This window comes from Peromyscus californicus, unplaced genomic scaffold (genome assembly GCF_007827085.1).
Source record: "Peromyscus californicus insignis strain IS unplaced genomic scaffold, ASM782708v3 Scaffold_4__1_contigs__length_199733344, whole genome shotgun sequence".
Classification (NCBI taxonomy): Eukaryota; Metazoa; Chordata; class Mammalia; order Rodentia; family Cricetidae; genus Peromyscus; species Peromyscus californicus.
The window spans coordinates 97,589,025-97,613,785 of NW_026294562.1; the positions used below are offsets into that span (position 1 = coordinate 97,589,025).

Here is a 24,761-nt window from a genome sequence, read left to right on the forward strand (position 1 = left end):
TCCTTCCATGTAAGCTTTGCTCATTTTTCAAGGATTCGGGTCAGGTGCCAATTCTTCCAGGTGGGATACAGCTAAACCAGATTCATTTTGGGATCCTTTTGTCCTGCTTGGGAACCAACATGGTTTGTATATCATAGATGCTTGTCAGATTAAAATGAACTCTTGAATGATGGGCATAGGAAGTTTTGTTACACTGCTCTATTTTTGCACATGTGTGAAAATGTCCATAACAAAAAGTTAAAATATTTATATTTACCACAAAATAAGTGAGAGTATATTCAAAGACAACTTTAGAGTAGTTGCTTTGAACAAGCCAGGCGATGATAAAGATCATTCATCCAGATCTTATGAATGTGAGTGTGTGTGTGTGTACTTTTCCATTTCTGGGAAATGCCTTAGAAGACGAACACAAATGAAATAATGAATTTAAATTTGGGCATCGCTGGACTTTAGATGCACCTCCAATCAGTTGTTCAGTATGTTCCGAGTCCACAGATTAAAGCGCAGGGGACCATGCTTTTAGGGGTTCTGCCCCTTTTTATTCTTGATGGGATCTAGGTCAGCAACCTGACTGCTAAGACCTACCTCATTGCCCACGCAGGGACTGCAGTGAACAGGAATATAGCAAGCACCCCGCAGCTCTTCCTTATGTTTTTCACTCTCATTCTCCGCTTTCCTCTAGTGAATTTCTACACGGGAGCCGGGGTAGGGGGCTGTGTCACAGCTTTATGTTCAGGGACACAAGTAGAGTGTTAAATACCTCAGTTACAGTCTAGTTTAACCACTTATTCTGTGTCTGCCGGCAAGTCGCGTTACCCTTCAGAATGTCAGCACCTGCCTTTCAAATCCGAGAATAACAATTGTGGGGATTTATCCGAGGATGAATGCATGCAAACGGTTGAACATAGAGCCTGGCACAGAGTAGGCGGTCAATAAATACGCGCTATTATTATCCCCAGGACGTCAGGGAATGCTGCCACAAGAGCCAGAGAGCAGCCGGCTGCCAGCCTCTCGAGGCGCGGCTGCGGTCTCAGCACCGCCCCAGCGGGGATCAGGCTCGGAGCTCTAGGCGCGTCTCCCGGCGTTTGTGCAGGACCAGGGCCCCGCGGACGCGAAGGGTGAGTCAGTGGCATGGAAGGGAAGAACTGGGCAGCGGTCCTGGAGCCAGGTGCAGGCCAGGGGGGCTAGGCTGGAAGCATGGGCCGCGGGGCTCGCGGAGAGCCAAGGGTCTGCAGGGTGCGGCTGGGGCAGCTGCAGCTAGTGCGGCTCGCCGAGGCTCGCGCGCCCCGCCCGGGCCAAGATGGCGCCCCTCCCCCTCCCGTGCGCGACTCCGCCGCTCGGGGCGCGGCCCCGCGGTCTGCGCGCTCCTGGGCGGGGGATGTTGTGATGGAGAAGCTGCGGCGGAGCGGGAGCCCTGCAGCCTGAGCCACCTCCGCCACCTGGGCCTGGGGCCTCGCCGCACAGGTAGGAGCTGCCCCTGCCCCCGCCCAGCCCCGGGAGCCGGGTCCCCAGCCTCAGCAGCCTGTAGCCTTTGCAGCGCCTTCCTCGCAGGGGTCCAGGTCCCCGGGTCAGGCCTGATCCCCCTACCCCATATCAGCGCCGCCTTCCTACCGTGGGCCTGCCGACCACCCTCCGCAGGCTTTACTTTTGTACTCACCGACCCCCTCCGCTTAGCTTTGCTTCTTGATCCTCCAGGATGCCTTGAAATGGGGGGACCAAGATGGGGGGGGGGCAAAGCGAGGGGCGGTGGAAGAGTGGGGGAGGGGAGGTCTAGTGCTAGGAAGGGGACTTGGAGCAGGGTAGGAGCCAGGCCGCGCGATTCCAGCCTGGAGTCCTAGGCCTGGGATCTGTCAAGCTGCATTCTGTTGTCCTCAGCGACCGAGGGGTGTGCCCTGGGGCCGGCGGGGTTCTCATCTCAGCCCGAGAGAGGCCTAGCAGTGACAAGAGTGCTCTTAGGAGCAGTTTCCCCTCTCCATTTCAGAGGTTATTCTCAGCCTCTTCTGAGCCCTGTTTGTCTATTGCATTCTGAACCCCCAACTTACCATTCATTTTAAAATCCACGCCATTCTGTCTCTGACATCCACCGGAGCTTCCAGGCAAGGTCACCGGAGCCCTCCCCGTAACTCGAATGGATACATTGCTGTGAGCCTGTTCCCTTGGAGTAGTGTTCAGCCGGTTTGTGTCAGTTCAGTCTCCTTGAAGCGTTTTCCAGGTTTCTCTCTTAGGCACTGTCTGCTGCTTCTCAGTCTCCTGTGTTCTCTTCCTCTCCTCTGCATATGTGGCCCTGGGTTCTGGCTTGAGCTGCGTTCTTTCACTCTGTCCTTTCTCCCCTACCATTTCCTCTATTTCCAACTCTTTAAATTTAACACATACTCTGCCAAGTCGCAAATTTGTCTGGGCCAGACCACTCTGATGAAATTCACACTCATATATACCCAACTGTCCCCTGGCACCCCTTTGAATATCCAATAAGGATTCCAAGCCTATAGATTCCAAGGTGAATTAATTAATGTCTCTTCCTCACCTTGTACCTCATTTCCATATCTACTGTTCCTTTAACCCCCCAGAATGGCAGCTGTCTATTCAGTTCAGGTTACGCTCACACTGGGTGGGATTCTGAGCAACATTCTCCCTCACTCCTGGACATCTAATTTCAGCAAGTTCTGTCTTACCCACTACTTCAATAATTCTCAGGTCTGTTAATCTCCCTTGATTCCAGTTGTTGTCAAACTTAATCTAGACTCCCCACTGCTCTAATAGCACCCAGTTGCCTTCCCCCTCTTAGCTATTATCAGCATAGCATTTATAATGGTCATTTTAAAAATGCATCTGATCATATATTCATTCAACAAATAGGACTTGAGCACCTGATTTTTACAAGGCACTGCATTAGGCACTAAAGATGTAATCAAGGAACAAAATAGACTGGGTTCTTGTCCATAGAGAATGGATGGTCTATGAAGGAAGTCAAATAAGAAGGACATTGTAAAGGGAATAGACATCATGAAGGGAGATGCATGGTGCTTTGACAGGCCTGCAGAACAGAAGCTAGACTGGGTGAGGGGATAAGAGAGGAGGGGTCAAGGGAAGAGTTCTCTGAGGAAAGTGTAGTTTCAACTAGGATGTAAAGGGAGGGTTGGGATAATGAAGTTCTGGAAATGGGTTGAAGGGGTATCATGTAGAACAAAGACCATAATCACAATGCCTTCCAGGAGTCAAAGAAAGCTGCTTAGGTTGGGGAGGTCAATGATAAGAGTTGGGGCCAGAGAGGAGGAAGGCCATGGGCAAGCTAACAGGACAATTTAGACAATGCTTAGGATTTTGACCATAAGGTCATTGGCTTTGGTGCAGATTATGAATGATAGTGGAGGTATAGAATAGATACATCCAGAATTTTTTCTCAGAATGTGATTATTGTCTGGGAATGAATTTACTTTAAGCAGCAAGAGTGAAACATGTATTTAGAATTGTACAACACTGGACAATAGAATAGGCGGTCATTCCATCCCATGGCCCCTGAAAGAGAAAGAGATAGGAGGATAGGAATGAGAACCATGAATGGATGTATCATGTTTGAGAGGCCTTTGGGATAGGTAGATGGAGTTGTTGGGTAGAGAGTTGAATGTACATGTCTGGAGTTCAGATGAGGGAGCTTGAAATTTGGAAATCCTCATTGTATAGATGGTAACTGAATCTGTGGACATGAATGAATACTTCTATTGAATATAGGACAAGGAAGAGAAAGGGACATAATAAAAGCTGTGAGAAACTCAGCCTGTAATGACTGAGAGGAAGTTGAGCCAGCAAGAAAGTCTAACAGGCCAAGAAACAGTAGCCAGGTGGGTGGAAAGAAATCCAGGAATGTAGAGCATGGGAGCTATGAATGAGCACTAGGTGAGGGGCTCATGGGGTCAAATTCTGCTGAGAGTACACATGGTGACTAGGCATCCACTGGGCGAAATGCCATGGGGCTGTGCTGACCTTAGTAGGTGTTGTTACCAAGTCTTGCTGAGGGGGGAAGCAGGGTTAGAAAAGCCAACAGGGAAGAGGGGAAATGGCAATAGTGAATGTGGGGAGAAAAGAGGGCACTGAGGCGCTTAGGGGAAGGTCAGGCCAAGAAATACTTCTTGGAAATTCTTATGTTGAGAGGATCTAAGTAGTAGGCTCAGCACTTGGTTTTAGACAAAAAGAGAAAGGAGAACAGATTCATCCAGTTTGGATGTTTGAGGATGTTCCCTTTCTTCTGTGACTTCGGAGAGGAGGTTGAGAGAACGGGAGAGCCAATGGATGGTCCAAGAGAATTCTGACTGATGCTCAGGCAGGCTTTATTCTTAGAGATGCAATAGCACCAGACTCTGGTGGTATCCTGTTCTTTCTCCATCACCGTACCAGTTACTTGTTCCACCAATAAAAAATGCTTATTTGTGGGCCAGTGAGATGGCCTCAGCAGATGAAAGGCGCTTGCCACCAAACCTGCTGGCCTGAGTTCAATCTTCAGGCCTCACATGGTGGAGGGATAAAACAGACTCCTGAGAGTTGTCCTTAGACCTCTGCACATGTGCTGTGGTGAAGGTGTGCCCACACACAAAATACACAAATAAATATAATATAAAAAAGAAGAAAGTGTATGTAGGTGCCAGGAATCATTCTAGAGGTTTGTGTCCACTACAGTAAGGAGTTGTGTTGTGACTCCCTAGAGTTTGACTTCCTCCAGGGGAGGAACCATTTTCTATTGTTAATGCCCTCACCCATGCCTAGCTCAATGCCTGGCATCTCTAGAATATCAAGTTGGAAGACCCCTGGCTTTGGACAGGACTCAGCTCACTCACCTATGGTATGATGTCAGCTTTATGACCCCTCCTTTTAGTCTCCATCTCAAGGCTCTGCTTAGCCTCATGCCTTGAGCCAGAACTCATACAGTTATGTGTGTGTTGGGGGGTGGGGTGGGTATAGGTGTGCATGCATCACAATGAACGTATGAAGGTTAGAGGACAGTTTATGGAGTTGATTTTCTCCTACCATGTGGGTCCTGAGGATCAAACTCAGGTCTTCTGGCTTTTTGGCAAGCTACCTTCCCTAATGAGCCATGCTGGCCCCTTTTTTATCCTTTGAGATGCCCCAAGTATGGATAACCCCAGTGAGAAAGGAGTTGGATCATGCCTTTTCTTGAAGAAACTAGATAGCTGGTTATCTTTTTGTTCTCATAAAGTAAGAAGGTGGTGGCCACATTGCCTCAGGCTAGACAGTACTTACAGCAGACTTTCCCCATCTTACTTCAACTGCTTTCTGCCCTGGTGCCCTGATGGTCAACCAGGCTCCTCCCTGACCCAGTGTCACGAAACATGTGTTCTCTCCAGGTACACTCCCCAGTGTTACAAAAGTCAGCCCCAGCTTGACCTAGAAACATGGCTCTGTCCACCATTGCTGCAAAGAAGAACTCGTCATTCCTGAAGTCCCGTGAGCTGTCCAGAGGCACGGGGTCTCAGCGAGATGCTGCCACTGAATAGTTGTTAAGACAGGGCATTGGTTTAAGTGCTTTCTCCCCCTTCCATAGACCTGAGCCTCCCCTGACCAGGACTCCTGTCCCGTCCTCCCTGTCAGGGCTCTTCATCATTCTCCAGCATCTTCCCTCGGGTCGCCTTTGCCTACCCTAGCCTAAGGTGGCTGTACAAACTTTCTGTTCTCAGCCAGTTCCACGCTTCCAGGTTCCTAGTTCCCCAATGTCTGTCCCATTCACCCTCCTCCCCTCCCACACAATGGTTACTCTGGTAAACACACAACATATTATCCTTAGTGATGGTGCTGTAATACGAAGTAAGACCGAGTTTCATATATTCTGATAGCATGTGACACTGGTGTTGTGAAGCACAGAAAGGGGATGATCTTTTTTAGGTGAGGAAAGTTCAGGGAAGATTGCTTAGGAGTCCTGACAGCTGAGCAAAGGTTTGAAATACAAGAAGAGGTTCTTAGAAGAGGGGAGGATTCCAGACCGAGGGAGCAGTGTAAACAAAGACTTGGGGTTTTGTGTGATGTGTTCCAGAACCTGCCAAACTTCACATGGCTGAGTATAAGGTGTGAAGTGGGGGGTGGGGTGGGGGAGCCTGAGAGGTGCTAGGGGTTGGCTGCAGTGGCCTCTCAGGTATCCTGTAAACTGAGCTGAGACCTTATCCTAAAGTCAGTGGTGAGCCCTTTAATTTTGTCAACCAGGGAGTGACACAATCTGGTTTCCATTTTTGGAAAATTACTGTGGTTCTGGGTGGAGACAGAACTGCCTATTTTTTCCTCTTCATTTATTCCAGCAACCATGCGTTTCCTCACAGCCCAGGTGGAGCCGCACTGATCAGACCGGCAGTTAGTTAAACATGGAGGTGAGGCAGACCCATGGGCAGAAACCTTGTTTTCATTTATTTTATACATATGTTCCCAGCATTGTGCTAGACTCTCAGGAGCTAGAAATGGTAGAAAGGAAGACTGTGGCTCCCCATCTCAGGATCCTGGGCCAAGGCTGAAGAGATGGGGGAGCCTTGCTCAGGCACGCTGTAACACCTGCACTCAATATGGGCAGCAGGGAGGACCGAGGCAACGGAGGGCCAGGGTCAGACACCTTGGCTAGAGAATAAGGAGATGGGGGCAGGTTAAGGAGAAGGGCTGCGCAGTAGGGGTCTTGTGCACTGAGGAAGGGTCCAGTAGGAAGAGAGAGCTTTGAGGGAAGCTGTTGGAGGGGGTGACAGTGGGCTTGGCCAAGGGAGGGGTTGCAGTGAGAACTGAGAGTGGGGGAGTTGGGGAGTGGATGGTCAAGGAGAAGGAACTGGTGTTGGGAGATTCCAAGGAGAGCAGGGGTCAGAGAAGAAGAGCCAAAACAGGCCAGAGACAGTGAGAAGGGTTGATTGGGCCTTGGGTGGTGGTCCAGAGACGCTCAGAAGAAAGCTCATACTTAGAATCTGGTTGGGACTTGTGCGGAAGACACCTGAGAAGGGGCTGACACTGAACCAAGAGGTCCCCTTTCACATGCAGACTCAGAAGAGTGTGCTTGAGGTGCCACAAGCCACTGCTGAGACAGACGGATCCAGAGCATGAAATGAAATGTTTTCTGAGGAGAGGCTAAAATGGCGTCCAGATGTGAGGGCAGCCTAGACACTTACTCAGTGAATGCTACTTACTGGGTTCCTACTTCTTGCTCTGTGCCAGGACGTTGCTAGAGGCTGGGAATGCTGTATTGTAAATAATAGTAACAACAACAATAATAATGCAGAATCTTCACCAACATGGAACTTAGCCACAAGGGCATAAGTAAACAAATGCAAATGATAAATTAGTCTGGTAGATGGTGGTCCATGCCTGGGAAGACTATGAGGTTACTGAGTTGAAGAGAGGTAGCCTGAAATTTTAAAATAGATGTGTAGGGAAGGTCTCCCTGATAAAGTGATCCCTAGACAAAAACCTGAAAGGCTAGAGGCTCCAGATCAGAGGCTTCTGAGGGGACCGTGGCATTATAAGGGCTGACAGGGGAGACTGGTACCCTAGGTGAGTTATTTCATAGACAGACATTGTCTATACTTGGCTCTATATAGCCAAGAACTAGAGCTGAAGGCCCTTCCTCTATGGCTTGCTTTCCTGGACAATGTCTGCCATCTCTCCACACCCAACATTCATGTCTAACCAATCCTTATTGTAGAGTGGGCTTAGGAATGCCTGGTATTAGTGATTTATATTGAAGGCTTAGGGGGCTGGCAGTGATGGGGCTCCAGATAGCACTGTGGCAGGAGGGAAGGGATAATCAGTGTCTAGCATCTAAAACACATGAGCCTGTCCTGCTGGCTGTGTCCCTGGCACAGTGAGCCCCAGTTGGTCAAGTGGGGCTTGGGGATGCACAGAGAGCCATTGTGCAGACTCTCTGCTTTTGGTAGTGAAGAGAAAGCAGACACTACTGTGCTGCCCCAGAACACCAGGGAAAGGGATAGATCACAGAGTTGGGCCTGGCTTGTGATGGGGGTGGGGCTGTAGGGACAGGTGTCTGATGGGAATGTAGCTCATGGGTCATGGATTGGTGTGTGCTGGCCTACACAGTACAAGAAGATGAGGGACAGGACCTAAGACTGGGTCAGAAGCAGGAACATTCAATATGGTCTCTCCTCCCTGTCTCACAGGATCTACCAAGGCCATGTCTGTTCCATCATCCCTGAGCCAATCGGCTATTAACGCTAACAGCCACGGAGGCCCTGCACTCAGCCTCCCCCTGCCCCTGCACGCTGCCCATAACCAGCTGCTCAACGCCAAGCTGCAAGCCACAGCTGTGGTACCCAAGGACCTTCGAAATGCTATGGGGGAGGGTGGTGTGCCTGAACCAGGCCCCGCCAATGCCAAGTGGTTAAAGGAAGGCCAGAACCAGCTTCGGAGGGCTGCCACGGCCCACCGAGACCAGAACAGAAATGTGACCTTGACCTTGGCAGAAGAGGCCAGCCAGGAGGCTGAGACAGCACCCTTGGGTCCCAAAGGCTTGATGCATCTGTACTCTGAGCTGGAGCTCTCAGCCCACAATGCAGCCAACCGAGGGCTTCGTGGACCCGGCTTGATCATCAACACCCAAGAGCAGGGACCAGATGAAGGAGAGGAGAAGGCAGCCGGGGAGGCTGAGGAGGATGATGAAGATGAGGAGGAAGAAGATGATGAGGAGGACTTGTCTTCTCCTCCAGGGCTGCCTGAGCCCCTGGAGAGTGTGGAAGTTCCCTCTGAGCCCCAGGCCCTCACAGATGGCCCCCGGGATCATAGCAAGAGTGCTAGCCTCCTATTTGGCATGCGGAACAGTGCAGCCAGTGATGAGGACTCAAGCTGGGCCACCTTATCACAGGGCAGCCCCTCCTATGGCTCCCCGGAGGACACAGGTACCTTGTGGAGCTAGATGTGGCAATATGGGAGGGCATGGGGTCAGAAGTCTGGCTTCTCTGGGGAAAAGCCAGGGCCAGCCTGAGCATGAATTGCAGAGCATTCTGCCTCAGTCCAACATTTTCTCAGTCAGAGGGTGCTTGGACAGTTTGATAGGTCTGTCCATCATGCATGCCATGAAGGATGGATCTATTCATTATGTATGCTGTCATGGTTGATGTGTAGATTAGCTGGTTTATTGAGCACTTACTAAGAAACCATCCCTCTGGTCAGCATTATGGGACTTAGTAATTAGAATAATACTGTGACATAGATACTCTTTCTGTGTCCATATTACAAATGATGAGAAAGAGACCCAGATAAGTTTAATAGCTTCCTGAGGGTCACAGACAGTCCTGGGTCAAAACAGAACTAAGAGCTAAAGCAGATCTGAGTCCAGACCTGTGTGAGCTCTATGCGCAGCAGAGGACTAAGGTAGACCTCTTTTAACAGTCATGTCTACATCTAGAGGGAGCAGTGAGCACCTCTCCACCTTTCCACCTCTGGAAAGTGGGAGGGTTAGTTTCTGCTTATGAACCACATGCCCCGTGCAGAGTGCCATGTAGACCATTGCAAGGATGCCATTTTGCCAGGAATAAGATACTGGCTAAAAGTTAGAGGACAAAGAAAGAGTAAAGTCATGCTTCCTTCTGGAGAGATAGATATCAGAGAACAAAGATTGATCACTATATGTGACCCATTTAATGAAGTTGAGACTCTGTATTTGTTAATATGATACAGAGTAGAGATTTCCCTACTGTAGCTATAGTTACATCCCAAAAGATCTGAGGGTGGGAATATAAGAAAAGCTTTGGTGATGGTGGTGGGGAGGTGATATAAGTTAGTGGTAGGTCCCTTGCTTAGCGTACTTGACCTGGGTTCTGTGCCTGAAAAGACAGATGGAGAGACAGACACTGACTTTGATGTCTCAAGGGACTAACAGTACCTACAACCCTACTAAGTGGATCCTGGCAGGGGAGATACATTTCAGATACCTGAGAGCTTCAGCCATCTCTTTTCAAAAGCCTAACTGAATGTTTTCAAGCACACACAAGAGTAGAGATAACAGCTGGACTTATTCATCACCCATTTTCAATAATCATCATTGCATAGTTGATTGCTGTATCAATGCCTTATTCACTTCTGAACCTCACTCTAGGTTATTTGGTGTGTGTATACGTATGTATGTGTGTATGTGTATGTGTGTGTGTGTGTGTGTGTGTAATGTGTATGTATATATATGTGTGTGTATATATATATACACACACATATTTTTTTTTTGACAGAGTCTCACTCTGTAGCCTAGGCCGACCCTAGACTTTCTGGCTCCTTGTCTCTACCTGAGTGTGCTGGGATTGTAGTCATGAACCACCATACCTACACACCCATACACAGCCTTGTTTTGCGTATATTTATCTGTATGTTTCTGGAGGAAAACTCATATCATCAAATGTTAACATACTCTACTAATCATCCCACTTAGCCTTTTGAAAAGATGAGAATTATATGAATTGATATCCAAATAGCCCCACAATGGTTATGTTCTCGGTTTTTGTTTTGTTTTGTTGTAAATGTCTGCTCATGCATGTGGAAGTTAGAGAACAACTTTTAGGACTTGGTTCTCTCTTTCCAACATGTGAGTTTAGGGGATTGAACTCAGGTCATTGGGCTTGGCAGCAAGCACCTTTACCTGAAGAGCCATCTTGCTGGCTCTTCTTTCCTTTTCTCTTTTATTTTGTTTATTTTTTGTTTGTTTGTTTTGGTTAGGGACTCATCTTACAGTCCTGGATAACTAACAACTCACTATGTAGACCATGTTGGTTTCCAGCTGGTGATGATGTACTTGCCTCTCCTTCTGAGTACTGGGATTATAGGCATGAGCCACAATGCCTGGCTTTAAAGTTCCTTTTTTTTTTTTTTTTTTTTTTGGCTTTTCGAGACAGGGTTTCTCTGTGTAGCTTTGCGCCTTTTCCTGGAACTCACTTGGTAGCCCAGGCTGGCCTCGAACTCACAGAGATCCGCCTGGCTCTGCCTCCCGAGTGCTGGGATTAAAGGCGTGCGCCACCACCGCCCGGCTAAAGTTTCTTTTAATGTATATAAGTTCTGCCTTTATTATTCTGTTGATTGCACACACACCATGTTTTCTATCCTGAGTTTTCCATGATCTGAATTTTTTAGCTTCTCTCTTCAAATGGTTTTGAACATATTCTTCTTCTGAATTTCTTGTAAACTAGTAGATAGTTCTAGAACCCTGATCAGATTCAGGTTTGGTGGCTTTTTGTTTTGTTTTGCGAGGACACCTCATAGGTGGTACCTTACCAAAGGTAAAGTCTAATTGTTTCTCTTTGCATGATGTTAGTGGCTTGTGGTGGCCAGTGTCTCCATCTTCTATAAAGGGAACATCTTTTGTTTTACTCAAGCTGGTTATTTACTTGGTGGAGTTTAGAGAAAAGATGTACATACTGAAAGGTAGATTCCAATGTAAACGCTTCCAATTTATAAACGTCAGCAACTAATTCTGTTTTTTCAAAAGTGCTGTGCAAGTCATACATATCTCTCCGAGGTTCGCATCACTGCAGATTACAGCAGGGTTAGCTTGCAACCCTGGGCAGGAGTCACTGGCCGGGTGGAGGCCTGGTTGTTCAGTGGCTCCGAGAGTCATCACTAGTGGCAGCATTTCTCATCCTCTGAGGTGGGAGGGTCGCAGTATGGGAGAACTAAGTGTGGGCTAGGCATGGCCAGTGATCTTAGCGAGACCATGGGAAGAGTGAGAGGAGACTCTGCAATCCATCCAGTCCTGGAGTCTAGGGATTGTTGCATGTAGAGGTGTTAGGCCAGCCCCAAGGATAGAAGGGGTCCAGTTACTGCTTGCTCTTTCTTGGCTGTGTTGCTTCTTCTATGAGAGCTGCAGGTGGTGGGTTTCTGCTAAGTAGAAATGGGACAGGATAGAACAAAAGTTGGTTTTTTTCTTCCAATTTTAAGATCTCCACAAAATAGTTGTTGATTGAATGAACTATGCGAATTGAGTGAATTATGTGAATGGATGATGAATGAATGAATTTACTACCTGTGCTGGAGTCACACTCTGAGCCAGCCCTTGTCCTAATGCTGAGAATATATCAGACAGGAGAAAGATGCTCTTACCCTCTGGGTACTTGTGAGTACCAGCTGTCTAGTAGGGAGACAGAAATAGACAGTCACAATCAGTGATGATAAGCAGGTGAGTAGAGGAGCAGGAGGAGGGCGCCCTGCCTGCCTGAGGGAGTGGGGAAGAGTGGGTCAGTAGTGAGAGTTCCCTTTACACTGTTGTCTGAAGGTGGAGTGAGTAATAGCTAGAACCCTAGTAGGGAGATAGGGAGCTGGGGAGTCGTCAGAGGCAAGGCAGAAAACTAGGGGCTCTTAACAGACAGCACATAAAACCTGTGGAGGGGCTTGGATTTTATCCTGAGGGTAATGAGAGAGCCGGTAAGAGTATTAAACTGGAGAGTAACCTGATTAGTTTGGCATCTCCTAAGAACCATTCAGGCTGTAGTGTACAGCCCATAGTGGAGACAGAAGGAAGTCAGTAGAGAGGCTTCTGCAGTAATCCACATTAAAACGTGCTGGTTGTGTGGTAGTGATGTGGCACGGGGGGGGGGGGGGGGGGGGGGGGGGAGGGAGGAGAGCATTCCACGAATCGTGGTCTCTGGAGAAAACTGGTTTGCCTGCCTAAGCCACTAAGGCATTTATGGATGAATGAATGAAGGGAGGGAGGAAGGGCCATAGGGAGATTTGGATTCATGTGAGTGCCCTCAGGAAAGTGTACGGTTGTGAAATTAATGCATGTGTGTGGAAGCAAAGGCCCCGGGTGGGTTGTGCTTGGAGAGAGATGTGCCAAGCTCCAGAAGGGCCTCCCAGATGGTCAAGGGGGGAGGAGCTGCCCCCTCCAGGACAGATCGGAAGGATGAAGCCCTTTGAAGCAGGAAGGCACAGGTTGACAGGGATGGCAGATGGATTGGTGTGCATGATTCAGTCAGGGGAAACAGTAAACTGGCCCCCGGATTCCAGAAATGTCTGACCCACCATAAAGCATGCTGGGGAGGGCAAGGGCCCTTGGGGTTGCTGTTCCTGGAAGGTTTTAGCAGTAAAGTCCTGGAGGGAGTGGGGGAAGGGTCTGGAGGAAAGCACACATTTGTTGAGCCTCAGTAGAGTGGGATAGTAGAGGGTGGAGACATAGTGATGGCTGCCTAGAAGGTGGATAACAAAAAGACCCCCCTTTCATTGGGTGTCTGTGGACTTGCCTCATTTACAGGCTGAGGATGGCGAAGCCCCCTGTCTGAATAACTCATGTCAGGTGTGGAAACACCTTGGCATAGCCACACCCACTCCCAGCCCCTCTGTGCCTTGGTACCCAGCAGCCTGGGTCTTGAGACTGCCTGTCCCTCAGTGCTGCCTCTTGGACCAGTCAGGATTCCTGGTTTCCTTGGTAACGGGAAGCACGTCAGCAGTCTGGGCGCTCCCAGCCATCCCGGTGCTGCGGTTGCCGAGGAGACGCTGCAGCCTAGCTGGGCCCTAGCAGGTGAGGGGGGTGGTGCTGGGAAGCCTCAAATCCTCAAGCTTGCTAGGGCTCAGGCTCTCAAAGACCACCCTTTAGTTGAAAGTGCTGGATAGGGTCTAGATAGGGGAGGGATCCCTGAGGGTTGGAAGCCACACCCTGTTTATGTTGAGCACTATAGGTTCTGCAGGGCCCCAGGTGGCTGAGCTATTCCCAAGAGGCTGAACCTCCTGGTGCTTATAAGACTGGCTTAACTGTGGCTTTGATGTCATCACTGGAGGGTGGGATGGAGATTCAGGATTGGGGAGGGGAGCCAGGGTAAGGAAAGAAGAGCAGGAAGAGCTGGGGTCTCATGAGCCCCTCTCCATCCCAAGGAGGTTCCCTAGTATGGTGGTCTTGGCCCCTCCCTCGAGAACTGCAGGCGGAGGAGGATCTCGCCTGGCAGACGCTCTGCCCTGGTGAGAAGGGGGCGGGATGAGCTTTTCTCTGCAGCCCAGCACCAGGCTGTGAGCCCAGCTGGCTGGGCTGGAGGGGATGTGAGGAGGGAGGGTGGAGGCAGGAGGGGCAGGGAGTAAGCGCCATGTTCTCCCAGGACTTCTTCCTGGCCATCATCCTGCAGGACAACAGTCCAGGTGAGGGACAGCATGGGGCTGGGTGTGATGTGGGGCGGGTCTGACAAAGAGAACAGAGGTGGAGGGCACATAGTCCGGGTGACAGTGATAGAGTGACATAGATCCAGGAGAGGAGGGGTGTATATCACAGATATGTGGTCTATATGTGTGCATGACATATTTGCTTGTGTGTGTGTGTGTGTGTGTGTGTGTGTGTGTGTGTGTGTGTGTGTGTATGTATGTGTGTGTGGTGTGTCTGCACAGAGGTGGAAGGGGTTGATAAAGTATTGTGTCTGAGTGTGTTCTCACCTGTGTGTGTTGTACTCACACACATGTTGGGAGGCTTTGGTGGTGTGGTATGTACACATCTGTGTGGTAGGGCTGGTATATATAGCTACATATATATATAGCTCTACACGAGTATGTAACTGGTGTTGCTGTGTTTGTTTGCTGCTGAACTCACAAGTACACCTGTATGTGACACCTTCCAGAATTTTCTATGTGCTGTGCACTGTTTATGGCTGCACAGGTGTGTGGTAGGGCTTACATATATTGTGGATCTACGTGCACATGGATGTGTGCAGGAGCTTCCAGTGTGTGCACCTTTATGCAGCCAGACAAACGGATATGCATGATGTATGAGGAGGTGAACTGGGCTCACTCGACCTCCTTCTCTCGCCTTCTTTCCTCCATGCTTTCTTTTTTCCCTCCATGTGGCCACATTAGGCAGCAGCAGGGCCCAGGAGGAGCCATGCTCCCCACTGGTGGCTCCCAATGTGGCAACTCAACTGTCGGCTCTAGAAGCAAGCAGGAACTAAACTGTCCCTTTCCTGGCTCCTTCTTCTCAGCCATGGGATCTTGGGAAGGGGACTGGGCATCTCCTGACTACTTGTTGGGTGGGCCGACCCTCACTGAGCCTCCTATCTGGCAGATTCCTTCTGGAACCCCAACGCCTTCGAGACGGATTCCGATCTGCCGGCTGGATGGATGAGGGTCCAGGATACCTCAGGGACCTACTACTGGCACATCCCAACAGGGACCACCCAATGGGAACCCCCAGGCCGGGCCTCCCCTTCACAGGGGAGCAGCCCGCAAGAGGAGTCCCAGGTGAGGCTTGGTGGCTTGTCGTTCCATGCTGGGGTGGAAGGGGCTGTGCTGAAAGGACAGGGTGAAACTACCACCCTCCACCCACCCCTCCTCCAGCTCACCTGGACTGGCTTTGCTCACCAAGAAGGCTTCGAGGAAGGAGAGTTTTGGAAGGTAAATGAGGGGACCCGTTTCACTGTGGGGGTAACTGGAGAAGGGGCATCATTTTGGCCCTGATTCCTCAATCCCTTTTCAAAGGATGAACCCAGTGAGGAGGCCCCAATGGAGTTGGGGCTGAAGGACCCTGAAGAGGGGACATTGCCCTTCCCAGCTCAGAGCCTCAGGTGAGTCACCAGATGCAGTGGGCTAGGGTTAGGTTGGGTCTATGTGGAGGGGTATTGGGGCAACTCCAGAAATGGGGGTGCCGTGTCGAGTGTTTCCATCTGCCTCCAGCCCAGAGCCATTGCCCCAAGAGGAGGAGAAGCTGCCCCAACGGAATGCCAACCCAGGGATCAAGGTTTGTTCAAGACCAGCACCCATTCTGTAAGCAGGCCCTTGTATGGAGGTCAGGCCCTCATAGCTGCGCTGAGGGTATCTGTGGTCTTGGCAAAGCTCCCAAATGAGGAGTTCTTCCCAGTTTCAGCACAGGGCTGTGTGTCTGAGCTGGACAGTCTTCTGACACCTTCCGTATTTAACTCAGTTGACCCAAGGGCCTCCTGGGGACTCTGGAGGCTTGGACCAGCAGGTGTCTCTTCTCTTCTGACCATGTCCTGTGTGGAGAGCTTCCATCTTAGTTCAGAATGCATCCCACCTTTTCTGTTCCAAGTCAGGAGCTCCTCTGTCCTGTTCCCAGGGAGCCTCCAATTCCATCTCAGATCTACCCTGACCCTCTTCTGTGTCTGGCAGTGTTTCGCCGTGCGCTCTCTAGGCTGGGTGGAGATGACCGAGGAGGAGCTGGCCCCAGGACGCAGCAGTGTGGCAGTCAACAATTGTATCCGTCAGCTCTCTTACCACAAAAACAATCTACATGACCCAATGTCTGGGGGCTGGGGAGAGGTGAGGGCCCGAGCTGGTGAGGTGGTGGTACTGTGGGAGTGTGCAGGGAGTTGTGAGATATGGGGGATCTGACTTGTCTCAGAAAGGGTTGTGAGGACATGGGAGTGGATATTGGTTCAAGTAGTAGCCCTGTGGGATGGATGTGTAACCCAGCCTGACACCATGAGGGGTGGTTGTCTAACAGCGATGGGGATGATAAGGGTCATGGGAGAACCTTTATTAGAGTAAGGCCCACAGGTGGGTGTTCTGATAGTTAAACAAGCCGTACTCCTTCCCAGTGGAGGCTCATGTCCCGTGAGCTGGAGATGGCAGGTCTCTGCCACCTTCCCACTGGGGTACCACTGAATCTTGTCTCCTGGGCTTTCAGGGAAAGGATCTGCTGCTCCAGTTGGAGGATGAGACACTAAAGCTGGTGGAGCCACAGAGCCAAGCACTGCTTCATGCCCAGCCCATCGTCAGCATTCGTGTGTGGGGCGTTGGGAGGGACAGTGGAAGGTGGGCACAGGGCACAGGAGTCTGTGGGGTGGGGGAGGCTCGTCCATCCAGCAGTCAGAATCCTCTTTTCTAATCTGTTCTTTGGCTCTCTTGTGCTGCCGGACCCAGAGAGAGGTATTAATGCCCATCTGCTTTGACTGTGCCCCCTCCCACGCCTGGACCTGATGCTTCGAAGCACCTAGGCTCCCTCACTGTGCCCTGTCCCTTCCCACCTCCTGTGCTGGGCATTATTCCCCACCTCAGCATGCTTGCCTCCCTGTCCTCCCCAGCTCCTTAAGGCAGAACCTACAGAACACCAGGGCAGAAACCCTGTAGGAACTGCCATGGACAGAGAGGGTGTGGGTGGGATGGTGGCCAGGCTTGGCACTTGATGGTGCTAGGAGACATTGAGGTGACCCTCCCCCAACAGGGACTTTGCCTACGTAGCTCGTGATAAGCTGACCCAGATGCTCAAGTGCCACGTGTTTCGCTGTGAGGCACCTGCCAAGAACATCGCCACCAGCCTGCATGAGATCTGCTCCAAGGCACGGCCCCCTCCCAACTCCCTGGACTAGCTGTCACCTTTGCTCTAGAAGGGTGTGGGTAGGGTTGCTGAGTTGGTGGGTGGCGAGGTAGGGTCTTCAGGGCAATGTAGCTCTAACAAATCCCACCCCTCCCCCATTCGTTCCTCAGATCATGTCTGAACGGCACAATGCTCGCTGCTTGGTAAATGGACTCTCCCTGGACCACTCTAAACTTGTGGACGTCCCTTTCCAAGGTTAGTACCACAGCCTCTCAAGGCCCAGGTCAGCTTTGTTAGGTAAGGTGAAGTGACCCAAGAAGAGGCCCAGGGTTCTGGGCAGACACAGTGCATGGAGATGGGATGCTTTCTGTAAGTAGAGGGGCTTCTGTAGAGGGAGGCAGGGGAGAAGTGGGGGTGCGGATTTAGCTGGGCAAGTGCACAGCTTATGCACTGGTGTTGCAAGCTAAGAGAATGGTTGACCCTCTTTTTCTTCTCACAGTGGAATTCCCAGCACCTAAGAATGAGCTGGTACAGAAGTTCCAAGTCTATTACCTGGGGAATGTACCTGTTGCTAAACCTGTGGGTATGTGTGTCCTCTTCCCTCAGGGACCACCCCCTCAGGCCTAGAGCTCTGTCCCACCCTGTGTTTTCTAGGGCTTCTTCTTCTGCACTTTCTCATATGTGGCAGATCCCTGCCTTTTAGAATTCATCCCGTCTCCCTATAACTCTCTCCCAGCCTTGTCCTGTGTCCTTCCTGTAGCTCCAGTGAGCATGTTTCGGTGAAAACCTACCACATGATTAGTGCTGAGCTAGGCACGCAGTTTCTCCCTCGACTCCCCCTCCCCCCATCCCATGGAAAAGCTCTGATAGGTTTGGGGGGTAGGTATTTGAGTGGCTGGAAACACCAGGCACTAGCCTGGCACTGGGTTCAGTATAATAGTCTTAATTGTGAGCCATCAGCATCCAGAGAAGGGAGCAGTAAGCATGATTGACATAGGTTTCACTATTGAAAAGTATAAGGACTTTTTAAAAAGTATTATTGTATTTAATTGTGTGCACTAAGTGCTGGGGATCAAGCCCAAATCTTCAGGTATACAAGGTGAGTATTCTGTCACTGAGTTGTACTTCCAACCCTCATTAATTCTTGATAATCCTGCGTGTAACAATGACAGTAAAATCTGTTTGCAGATAATGAAATGAGACAAGAGACCATGCTTTCACAGTACCTGCCATTTGTTTGTTCATTCACTTAACAATTGCCTTTGAAACCTATTGTGCCAGGCCCTGTGTTGGGCACTGGGAAAAATGACCCATAGCCTAGCTTTCATGGAGTTTATGGAGCTTACAGTAGAATAATCAGGAGCCAATCAAACAAATGTCATAACAAAGTCAGTCCTTTATGGAAAGGAAGTAGCAAGATCTAACAGAAGACCTTCATTTGGTTTAGGGGGCCAGAAAAGACTTCCTATGAAGCCAGGTATAGTGACATGTAATCCCAGTACTTGGGAAGCTGAAACAGGACTGCTGCAAGTATGGTGAGCTGTAGCATGAGTAGCTGGCCAGCTAGGGCTACAGAGAAAGACCTTGTCTCCTTGACCCACTTCACCCCTGCAAAAAAGGGAAGAAAAGAAAACAGCCTTCCTGTGAAAGTGTCAGATGAACTGAAATATGAATATCAGTAAAGGTGTTACAGTTAGATGAAGGCAGGCCAGGCCAGGAAAGGTCATGCTCAGCTGAGTGGACAGTGTGTGTGAGGGAGGGTCCAGAACAGGGGACACTGTGGTACTTTTGAAGCACTAAGAGACAGCTGATTGTACAGGCCTAGGCTGAGGGCTGGGCAGTGGTCAGACGGAGAGACCTCTACCTTAGGACGCTAATATGATCTTCAAGATAAGAGCTGCAGGGAGCCATTTTCATTGGTCAGCTTCCATTACCACATACAACACCCGAGGTAATCAACTTATAAAGAGAAACAGTTTATTTGCCTCATGATTGGTTGGCTTTGTCTGTGACACTGTCACATCACACAGGAGCCCATGGCACAGCAAAGCTACTTAACTTCATGCCCTGGGAACAAAAAGAGAAGAAGCCAAAGTTCTACAGTCCCCTGCAAGGACAGACCTCTTGCCATTCCTATCTCTTCAAGGTTCTAGAGCTTCCAGTCACACCATGGGCTGGGGATCAAGGCTTTAACACACGGGTTTTTGGGGGAACACTTGACACTTACCCAAACTGTGTTTCAGGAGAGTTCTTGAACAGATTTAAATATAATAAAGCTTGCTTTAGTTGTACCATGAAGAAGGATGTTGAACAGGTGGAAGAAGACATAGGGAACGCAGGAGGATCTTGATGTTCATGGTAGCTAGTAATGAGAGTATCTTAGACAACAGCAGCTGAAAAAGAGTGTAAGTCGATAGACTTTGGTGACTGGTTTGTCAGTAGGGTGAGAAGCACAGTCGTTAAGGATGATTTGAAGGAGTCATTAAGGAGTACTTGGCATTGGACTGGGTAGCCTAGCGCTAACTGGATAGTGGTGCCTTTCTCTAACAGTAGCAGACACTGGCAGAGAGGTTAGTTTTGGTATGGGGATTGTGAGTTCAGTTTTAAATATGCCAAATTCAGCGTACCTTTGGACAGAGTAAGTGGGAGTCTGGCAGCTAGGTTCATCAGTCTTATCCGTAAACTGAGAGCAGAGATCTGGATTTGAGATAGAAGTTTGGGCATCATTAGGTTTTAGAGATAGCAGGTCGTAAGTATGGAGGAGGTTGGCACCAAATTATGGGCAGCCCAAAGTGAAAGGGAAAATAGATTAGGTCTGCCTTTGTAGTCTTCCAGTATTTAATGTCTGAGTGGAGGAAAATGCTGCTTCCAGGACAGTGAGAGCAGGAAAGAGGTGGGAGGAGGGAAGGAGAGGACTCCAAGGAATGATGGATGTCCCAGCATCCTGGAGCATGCCTGCAGTCCCAGCTCTTGAGAGGCAGAGGAAAGAGGATTGTGAACTTGAGGTTAGCTTGGACTACATAGTAAGACCTTGCTTCCAAAAGAAACCAAAATGGAAGGAAGAAAGGAAGGAAAGAAAGAAGGAATGAATGAACAGGATTGGAGCTGGAGGTGAAAACAGGTTCTCAGAGAATAGAAAAGGGTAGCTGACCGGGGACTCGCTTGGCTTTGGTTTCCTTCTTACCCACAACTTCTGAACCTCCTCGGCTCTTCCGGCTATCAGCCCCAGCTCATGACTGTCCCATTTCACTTGGCGCTGTACACAGGACCCCACAATGCCGAAGCGATCTTTGGCTACCCTGTCAGTTCCATGGGCCTGCCCTTGTAAAGACAGGGCTTTTGGACCAGTGGGTTCTTAGGTTACTTCTTCCTTTATATCTGTACTCCTTTAAAATGTGTGTGTGTGTGTGTGTGTGTGTGTGTGTGTGTGTGTGTGTGTGTGTGTGTGCGTGTGCGTGTGCGTGTGCGTGTGTGTTCACCTATGGAAGTCTGAGGACAACTTGAGAAGTCACTTCTCTCCTTCCACCTTTATGTGGGTTCTGGGAATTAAACTCAGGTCATCAGGCTTGTGAGGCAAGTCTTTTGAGTTATCTTGCCAACCTTGTGCTTCCTTTATTCCCCTCCCCTTTTGTAAACACTGTCCTCCTCCTCCTGAAGATACAGTGTTCATCCATCTATTCAGTAGATTATTCTTGTATACCTTACTTGTGTTCTTAGTGTATATCAGGGAACAGCACTGACCATGATTCTGGCCTTTGAGTGGATCACATTCTAGCAAGGAGAGATAAACAGTAAGGAGTACATTGCATAGTATATTTGAAAGTGACAACTGGTATGGGGGAAAATGCACAGAAGAATAAGGAGTGCAGGGTTTTAACCCTGAGCTATGAAATTCAGCTGGCTTGCCTTCCTTCCTTCCTTCCTTCCTTCCTTCCTTCCTTCCTTCCTTCCTTCCTTCCTTCCTTCCTTCCTTCCTTCCCTCCCTCCCTCCCTCCCTCCCTCCCTCCCTCCCTCCCTCCCTCCCTCTTTTCTTTTTTTCCAAGACAGGGTTTCTCTGAGTAGTCCTTGCTATCCTGGAACTCTCTTTGTAGACCAGACTGGCCTTGAACTCAGGGTTCCACCTGCCTCTGCCACGTAAGAGCTGGGATTAAAGGCATGCACCACCACACCCAACCAGCTGCCTTTTTCTAGATCACTTCCCTGAATCCTCTGCGACTCAGGATCATCTGCATATTCTTTAGTTTGACTTTGGTGATTCTCCCACCCCCATGAACTTTGAAATTTCCAGTTGCTTCATTTTAAATGTCGTAGACATCGCACCATTCTGCCTCGCTTTTGAGGCCCTTGCAGCGTGACTTGGCCCATCTGCTTCTTCCTGTGTCGGTCGTCATCCTCCTGTGCGTTCCTGCGTTATTACTTTCCATTTCCATGCATTTGTCCATGCTGCCTTTAGTGTACCATTTCAGATACCATTCCTGTGTATCTGAAATCTTCAGCAAATAAACCGTGTGAAGACTGGGAAACAGAATCCAGTTACATTTGGTTTCTGTCCTTGAGATGACCATAGTCCACTGTAGAAAGAGGGTTTCCTCAGTTACAAGATACCTTGATAAGAGTTATCTCTGCAGCCAGGTGTGGTGGTGCACATCTTTAATCCCAGAATTCAGGAAGCAGAGGTAGGTGAATCTGTGAGTTTGAGACCAGCAAGTTCCAAGACAGCTAGGGACACACACACACACACACACACACACACACACACACACACACACACCAAACAAACAAACAAACAAACAAACAAAAAACACTTTAAAAGGAAAAAACAAAACCCTGAAACAGCAACAACAAAAGAGAGTGTCTTTTCTGTGCCCTGGAGAAGGCTTCTCAGGTGAGACCTAGGATGGTAATCAGGAACACTAAGATGGGCACTGGAAAAGGGCATTTGGAGACTTGGCTATTAGTCACAGACTGTCCTTCAGGACATCCTTCCCACTCACATCTAAACACCCTCCTCCCCCAACTCATACACACCTGTCTCTACAAGTAGCTCTTACTGAAAGTTGTTTAGACTAGGTTGGCCTTGAACTTATGGTGATCCTCCTGACCCTGCCTTCCATGTCTAGGATTTTATAGGTATTTAAAAGTAGTTTAAAGTAGAGAAGACCATTGTGGGATTGTTTGATTTTGGTTTTTGAGACAAAGTCTTGCAATGTAGCTGTGAATGGCCTGGAACTCACTATGTATAGTTTGTCTCTGGGAAGTGCTGAGATTGTAGACATGCACCACCATTCCTAGAGAGAGCATTTTATTTTGCTTTTATTTGAACATTTTAATCAGCATGTACTAGTTATACATAGTGAGTTTCACTATGAAATTTCCATACATGTATATAATGCATTTTATTCATATTCACCTCTATTACCATCTCTTCTTCTCCCATTCCTTTTGAACTCATTGATTGATGGATGGATGGATTTGTGTGTGTGTGTATGTGTGTGTGTGTGTGTGTGTGTGTGTGTGTGTGTGTGTGTGTGTGTTTGTTGGTTTTGGTTTTCGGGTTTTGGTTTTGGTTTTGAGATAGGGTTTTTCTACATAGTCCTGGCTGTCCTGGAACTCACTGTGTATAGCAGGCTGGACTGAAACTCACGGAGGTCCACCTGCCTGTGCCTCCAGAGTGCTGGGAAGTTGTGCACCACTGCAGCCAGCCCCAGTTGCTGAGCCTCTTCCTCTTCCCAACCAGTACTCCTTCTGTGTCCATGTCACGGTCTCACTATGTAGCTTTGGCTGGCCTGAACTCCATATCTAGACCAGGTTTTGAACTCACAGTGAAGCCCTGTCTCAAACAAAACAGCACACAACCCAACTCAAACAAACAAACAAACAAAAAACCAAGAGACAGGCCCGGGAGGTGGATCATCAGGTAGAGGCCCTTGCAGCTAAGCCTGGCAGCCTGAGTGCAAACTCCTGGACCCACCTGGTGGAAGGAGAGAACCGACTCCTGCAGGCCATCCTCTGACCCTCATGCACATACAATAAATAAATAATACAAAAAATTAAAGATAAAAAAAGTTTGGGTCAGGAGAGAGAGGACTAGCCTGGCTGATTGGAAGCCACTGTTGTATGAAAGAAGCCATGTACTGTTTGAATGTGCGTGCGTGCGTGCGTGGTAACCAGTGGGGATGTCAGAACTCTGGGGGGAGGGGTCTGTCCATTTAGGGGGCTGAAGGAAGAGACAATCAGTGAAGAAAACCAGGCTGGAGATTCAGGATAGGAAAAGCAAGAAAGGGTCAGGGGTCACTGAAGTCGAGGAGGAGAGTACCCAGGAGGATTAAATAGCAGCATCCTCAGGCCACAGGCTGGTGAGATGGGAATGCAGCCGGCCCCTGAGTTTGACAGTCAGAGCTGGGCTGTCTTCTACCCTAAGTCCTGCATGTTTGTGTATCTTCCAGGGGTAGATGTGATTAATGGGGCCCTGGAGTCAGTCCTGTCCTCCAGTAGCCGTGAACAATGGACCCCAAGTCACGTCAGTGTGGCCCCTGCTACTCTCACCATCTTGCACCAGCAGGTAAAGGGCTGGGGTAGGAGACAGTGTGACTGAGCTTTGCCATGGAGGGGAATCGAGTCAGGGGAAGAGCTGGCAGTAAGCGTGTGCCTCAGTGGAATAGGGTTAGGGGATGTTCCTTTTTAACTGGGTGCCTCCCCTGCAGACAGAGGCAGTGCTGGGGGAGTGTCGGGTGCGGTTCCTGTCCTTCCTGGCTGTGGGCAGAGATGTGCACACCTTCGCATTTATCATGGCTGCCGGCCCAGCCTCCTTCTGCTGCCACATGTTTTGGTGCGAGCCCAATGCTGCCAGCCTCTCAGAGGCTGTGCAGGCTGCATGCATGGTAAGTAGGCAGGGCAGTGGAATAGCAGTGTGACCTTAGGGGCCGAGAGTGACTGCCCTTCGCTTCTCTGCAGCTCCGCTATCAGAAGTGTCTGGATGCTCGCTCCCAGACCTCCACCTCCTGCCTCCCAGCACCCCCTGCGGAGTCAGTTGCAAGACGCGTAGGGTGGACTGTTCGCAGGGGTGTTCAGTCGCTGTGGGGTTCCCTCAAGCCCAAACGTCTAGGATCCCAGACCCCATGAAGAACTCCCATCCTTCCTCCACCTGCTTGTGTTGGGCCCCAGGGAACTCAAGGGTTTGGGACAGGTAGGGGCCTTGGATGCTGTTCCTAGGCCTCATGTCCCCCAGGCTGCCTCTCCTCAGTAGCTTGGGTTCCCTACCTAGGGGCTGGGAGAGAGAAATTGAATTCCTTCACAGAAGTCATTACACTGGACTGATGACATGAGTGGCCAGAAGCAAGGCCAGCCCTGGACTCTCCATCCCCAGTGTTTGAGGTGGAGCAGGAGGAACTGGTCCAAGCCAGGTCCTACCCTCAAAGGCCCAGCAGGGGCAGGAGGGGACTAGTCTTGGCATGGATCCCCTCTCCCCTGTCCTGCGGGCACCTCTGCTGTACTGATATCACTAATAAAGTCTGTCTGCGCTGCAGTTTGTCTCCCTATGCTCATATGAACTCCC

The 24,761-nt window shown here is 49.7% G+C and overlaps 1 protein-coding gene and 1 long non-coding RNA gene across 9 annotated transcripts in view; one reads left to right on the top strand and one right to left on the bottom strand.

The window, feature by feature from the left end:
• LOC128094815 (uncharacterized) overlaps window positions 1–8,139 on the bottom strand; it is a 37,753-nt gene extending 29,614 nt beyond the window's left edge. For all 4 annotated transcript variants that reach the window (XR_008213076.1, XR_008213078.1, XR_008213077.1 and 1 more), the window contains exons 1-2: window positions 2,043–8,139; window positions 1,658–1,931 (exon numbers count right to left, since the gene is read on the bottom strand). This is a non-coding gene — a long non-coding RNA (uncharacterized LOC128094815). The remainder of the gene's footprint in view (window positions 1–1,657; window positions 1,932–2,042) is intronic.
• Apbb1 (amyloid beta precursor protein binding family B member 1) lies at window positions 989–24,731 on the top strand. Of its 5 annotated transcripts, none has more exons than XM_052713378.1 (14): window positions 989–1,118; window positions 8,148–8,882; window positions 14,999–15,174; window positions 15,271–15,327; window positions 15,412–15,497; window positions 15,607–15,670; window positions 16,060–16,209; window positions 16,577–16,704; window positions 17,114–17,228; window positions 17,377–17,461; window positions 17,706–17,789; window positions 23,653–23,768; window positions 23,911–24,087; window positions 24,161–24,731. In XM_052713378.1, exons 2-14 carry the CDS (start codon window positions 8,162–8,164, stop codon window positions 24,326–24,328), a joined length of 2,127 nt encoding a protein of 708 aa, XP_052569338.1. In that variant the 5' UTR covers window positions 989–1,118; window positions 8,148–8,161; the 3' UTR covers window positions 24,329–24,731. The 5 variants fall into 5 exon arrangements, with proteins under 5 accessions (XP_052569338.1, XP_052569337.1, XP_052569339.1 ...); XM_052713377.1 differs by lacking the exon at window positions 989–1,118 and adding an exon at window positions 1,332–1,464; XM_052713379.1 differs by lacking the exons at window positions 989–1,118; window positions 8,148–8,882 and adding an exon at window positions 13,386–13,480.
• The last annotated feature ends 30 nt before the right edge of the window (window positions 24,732–24,761 follow it).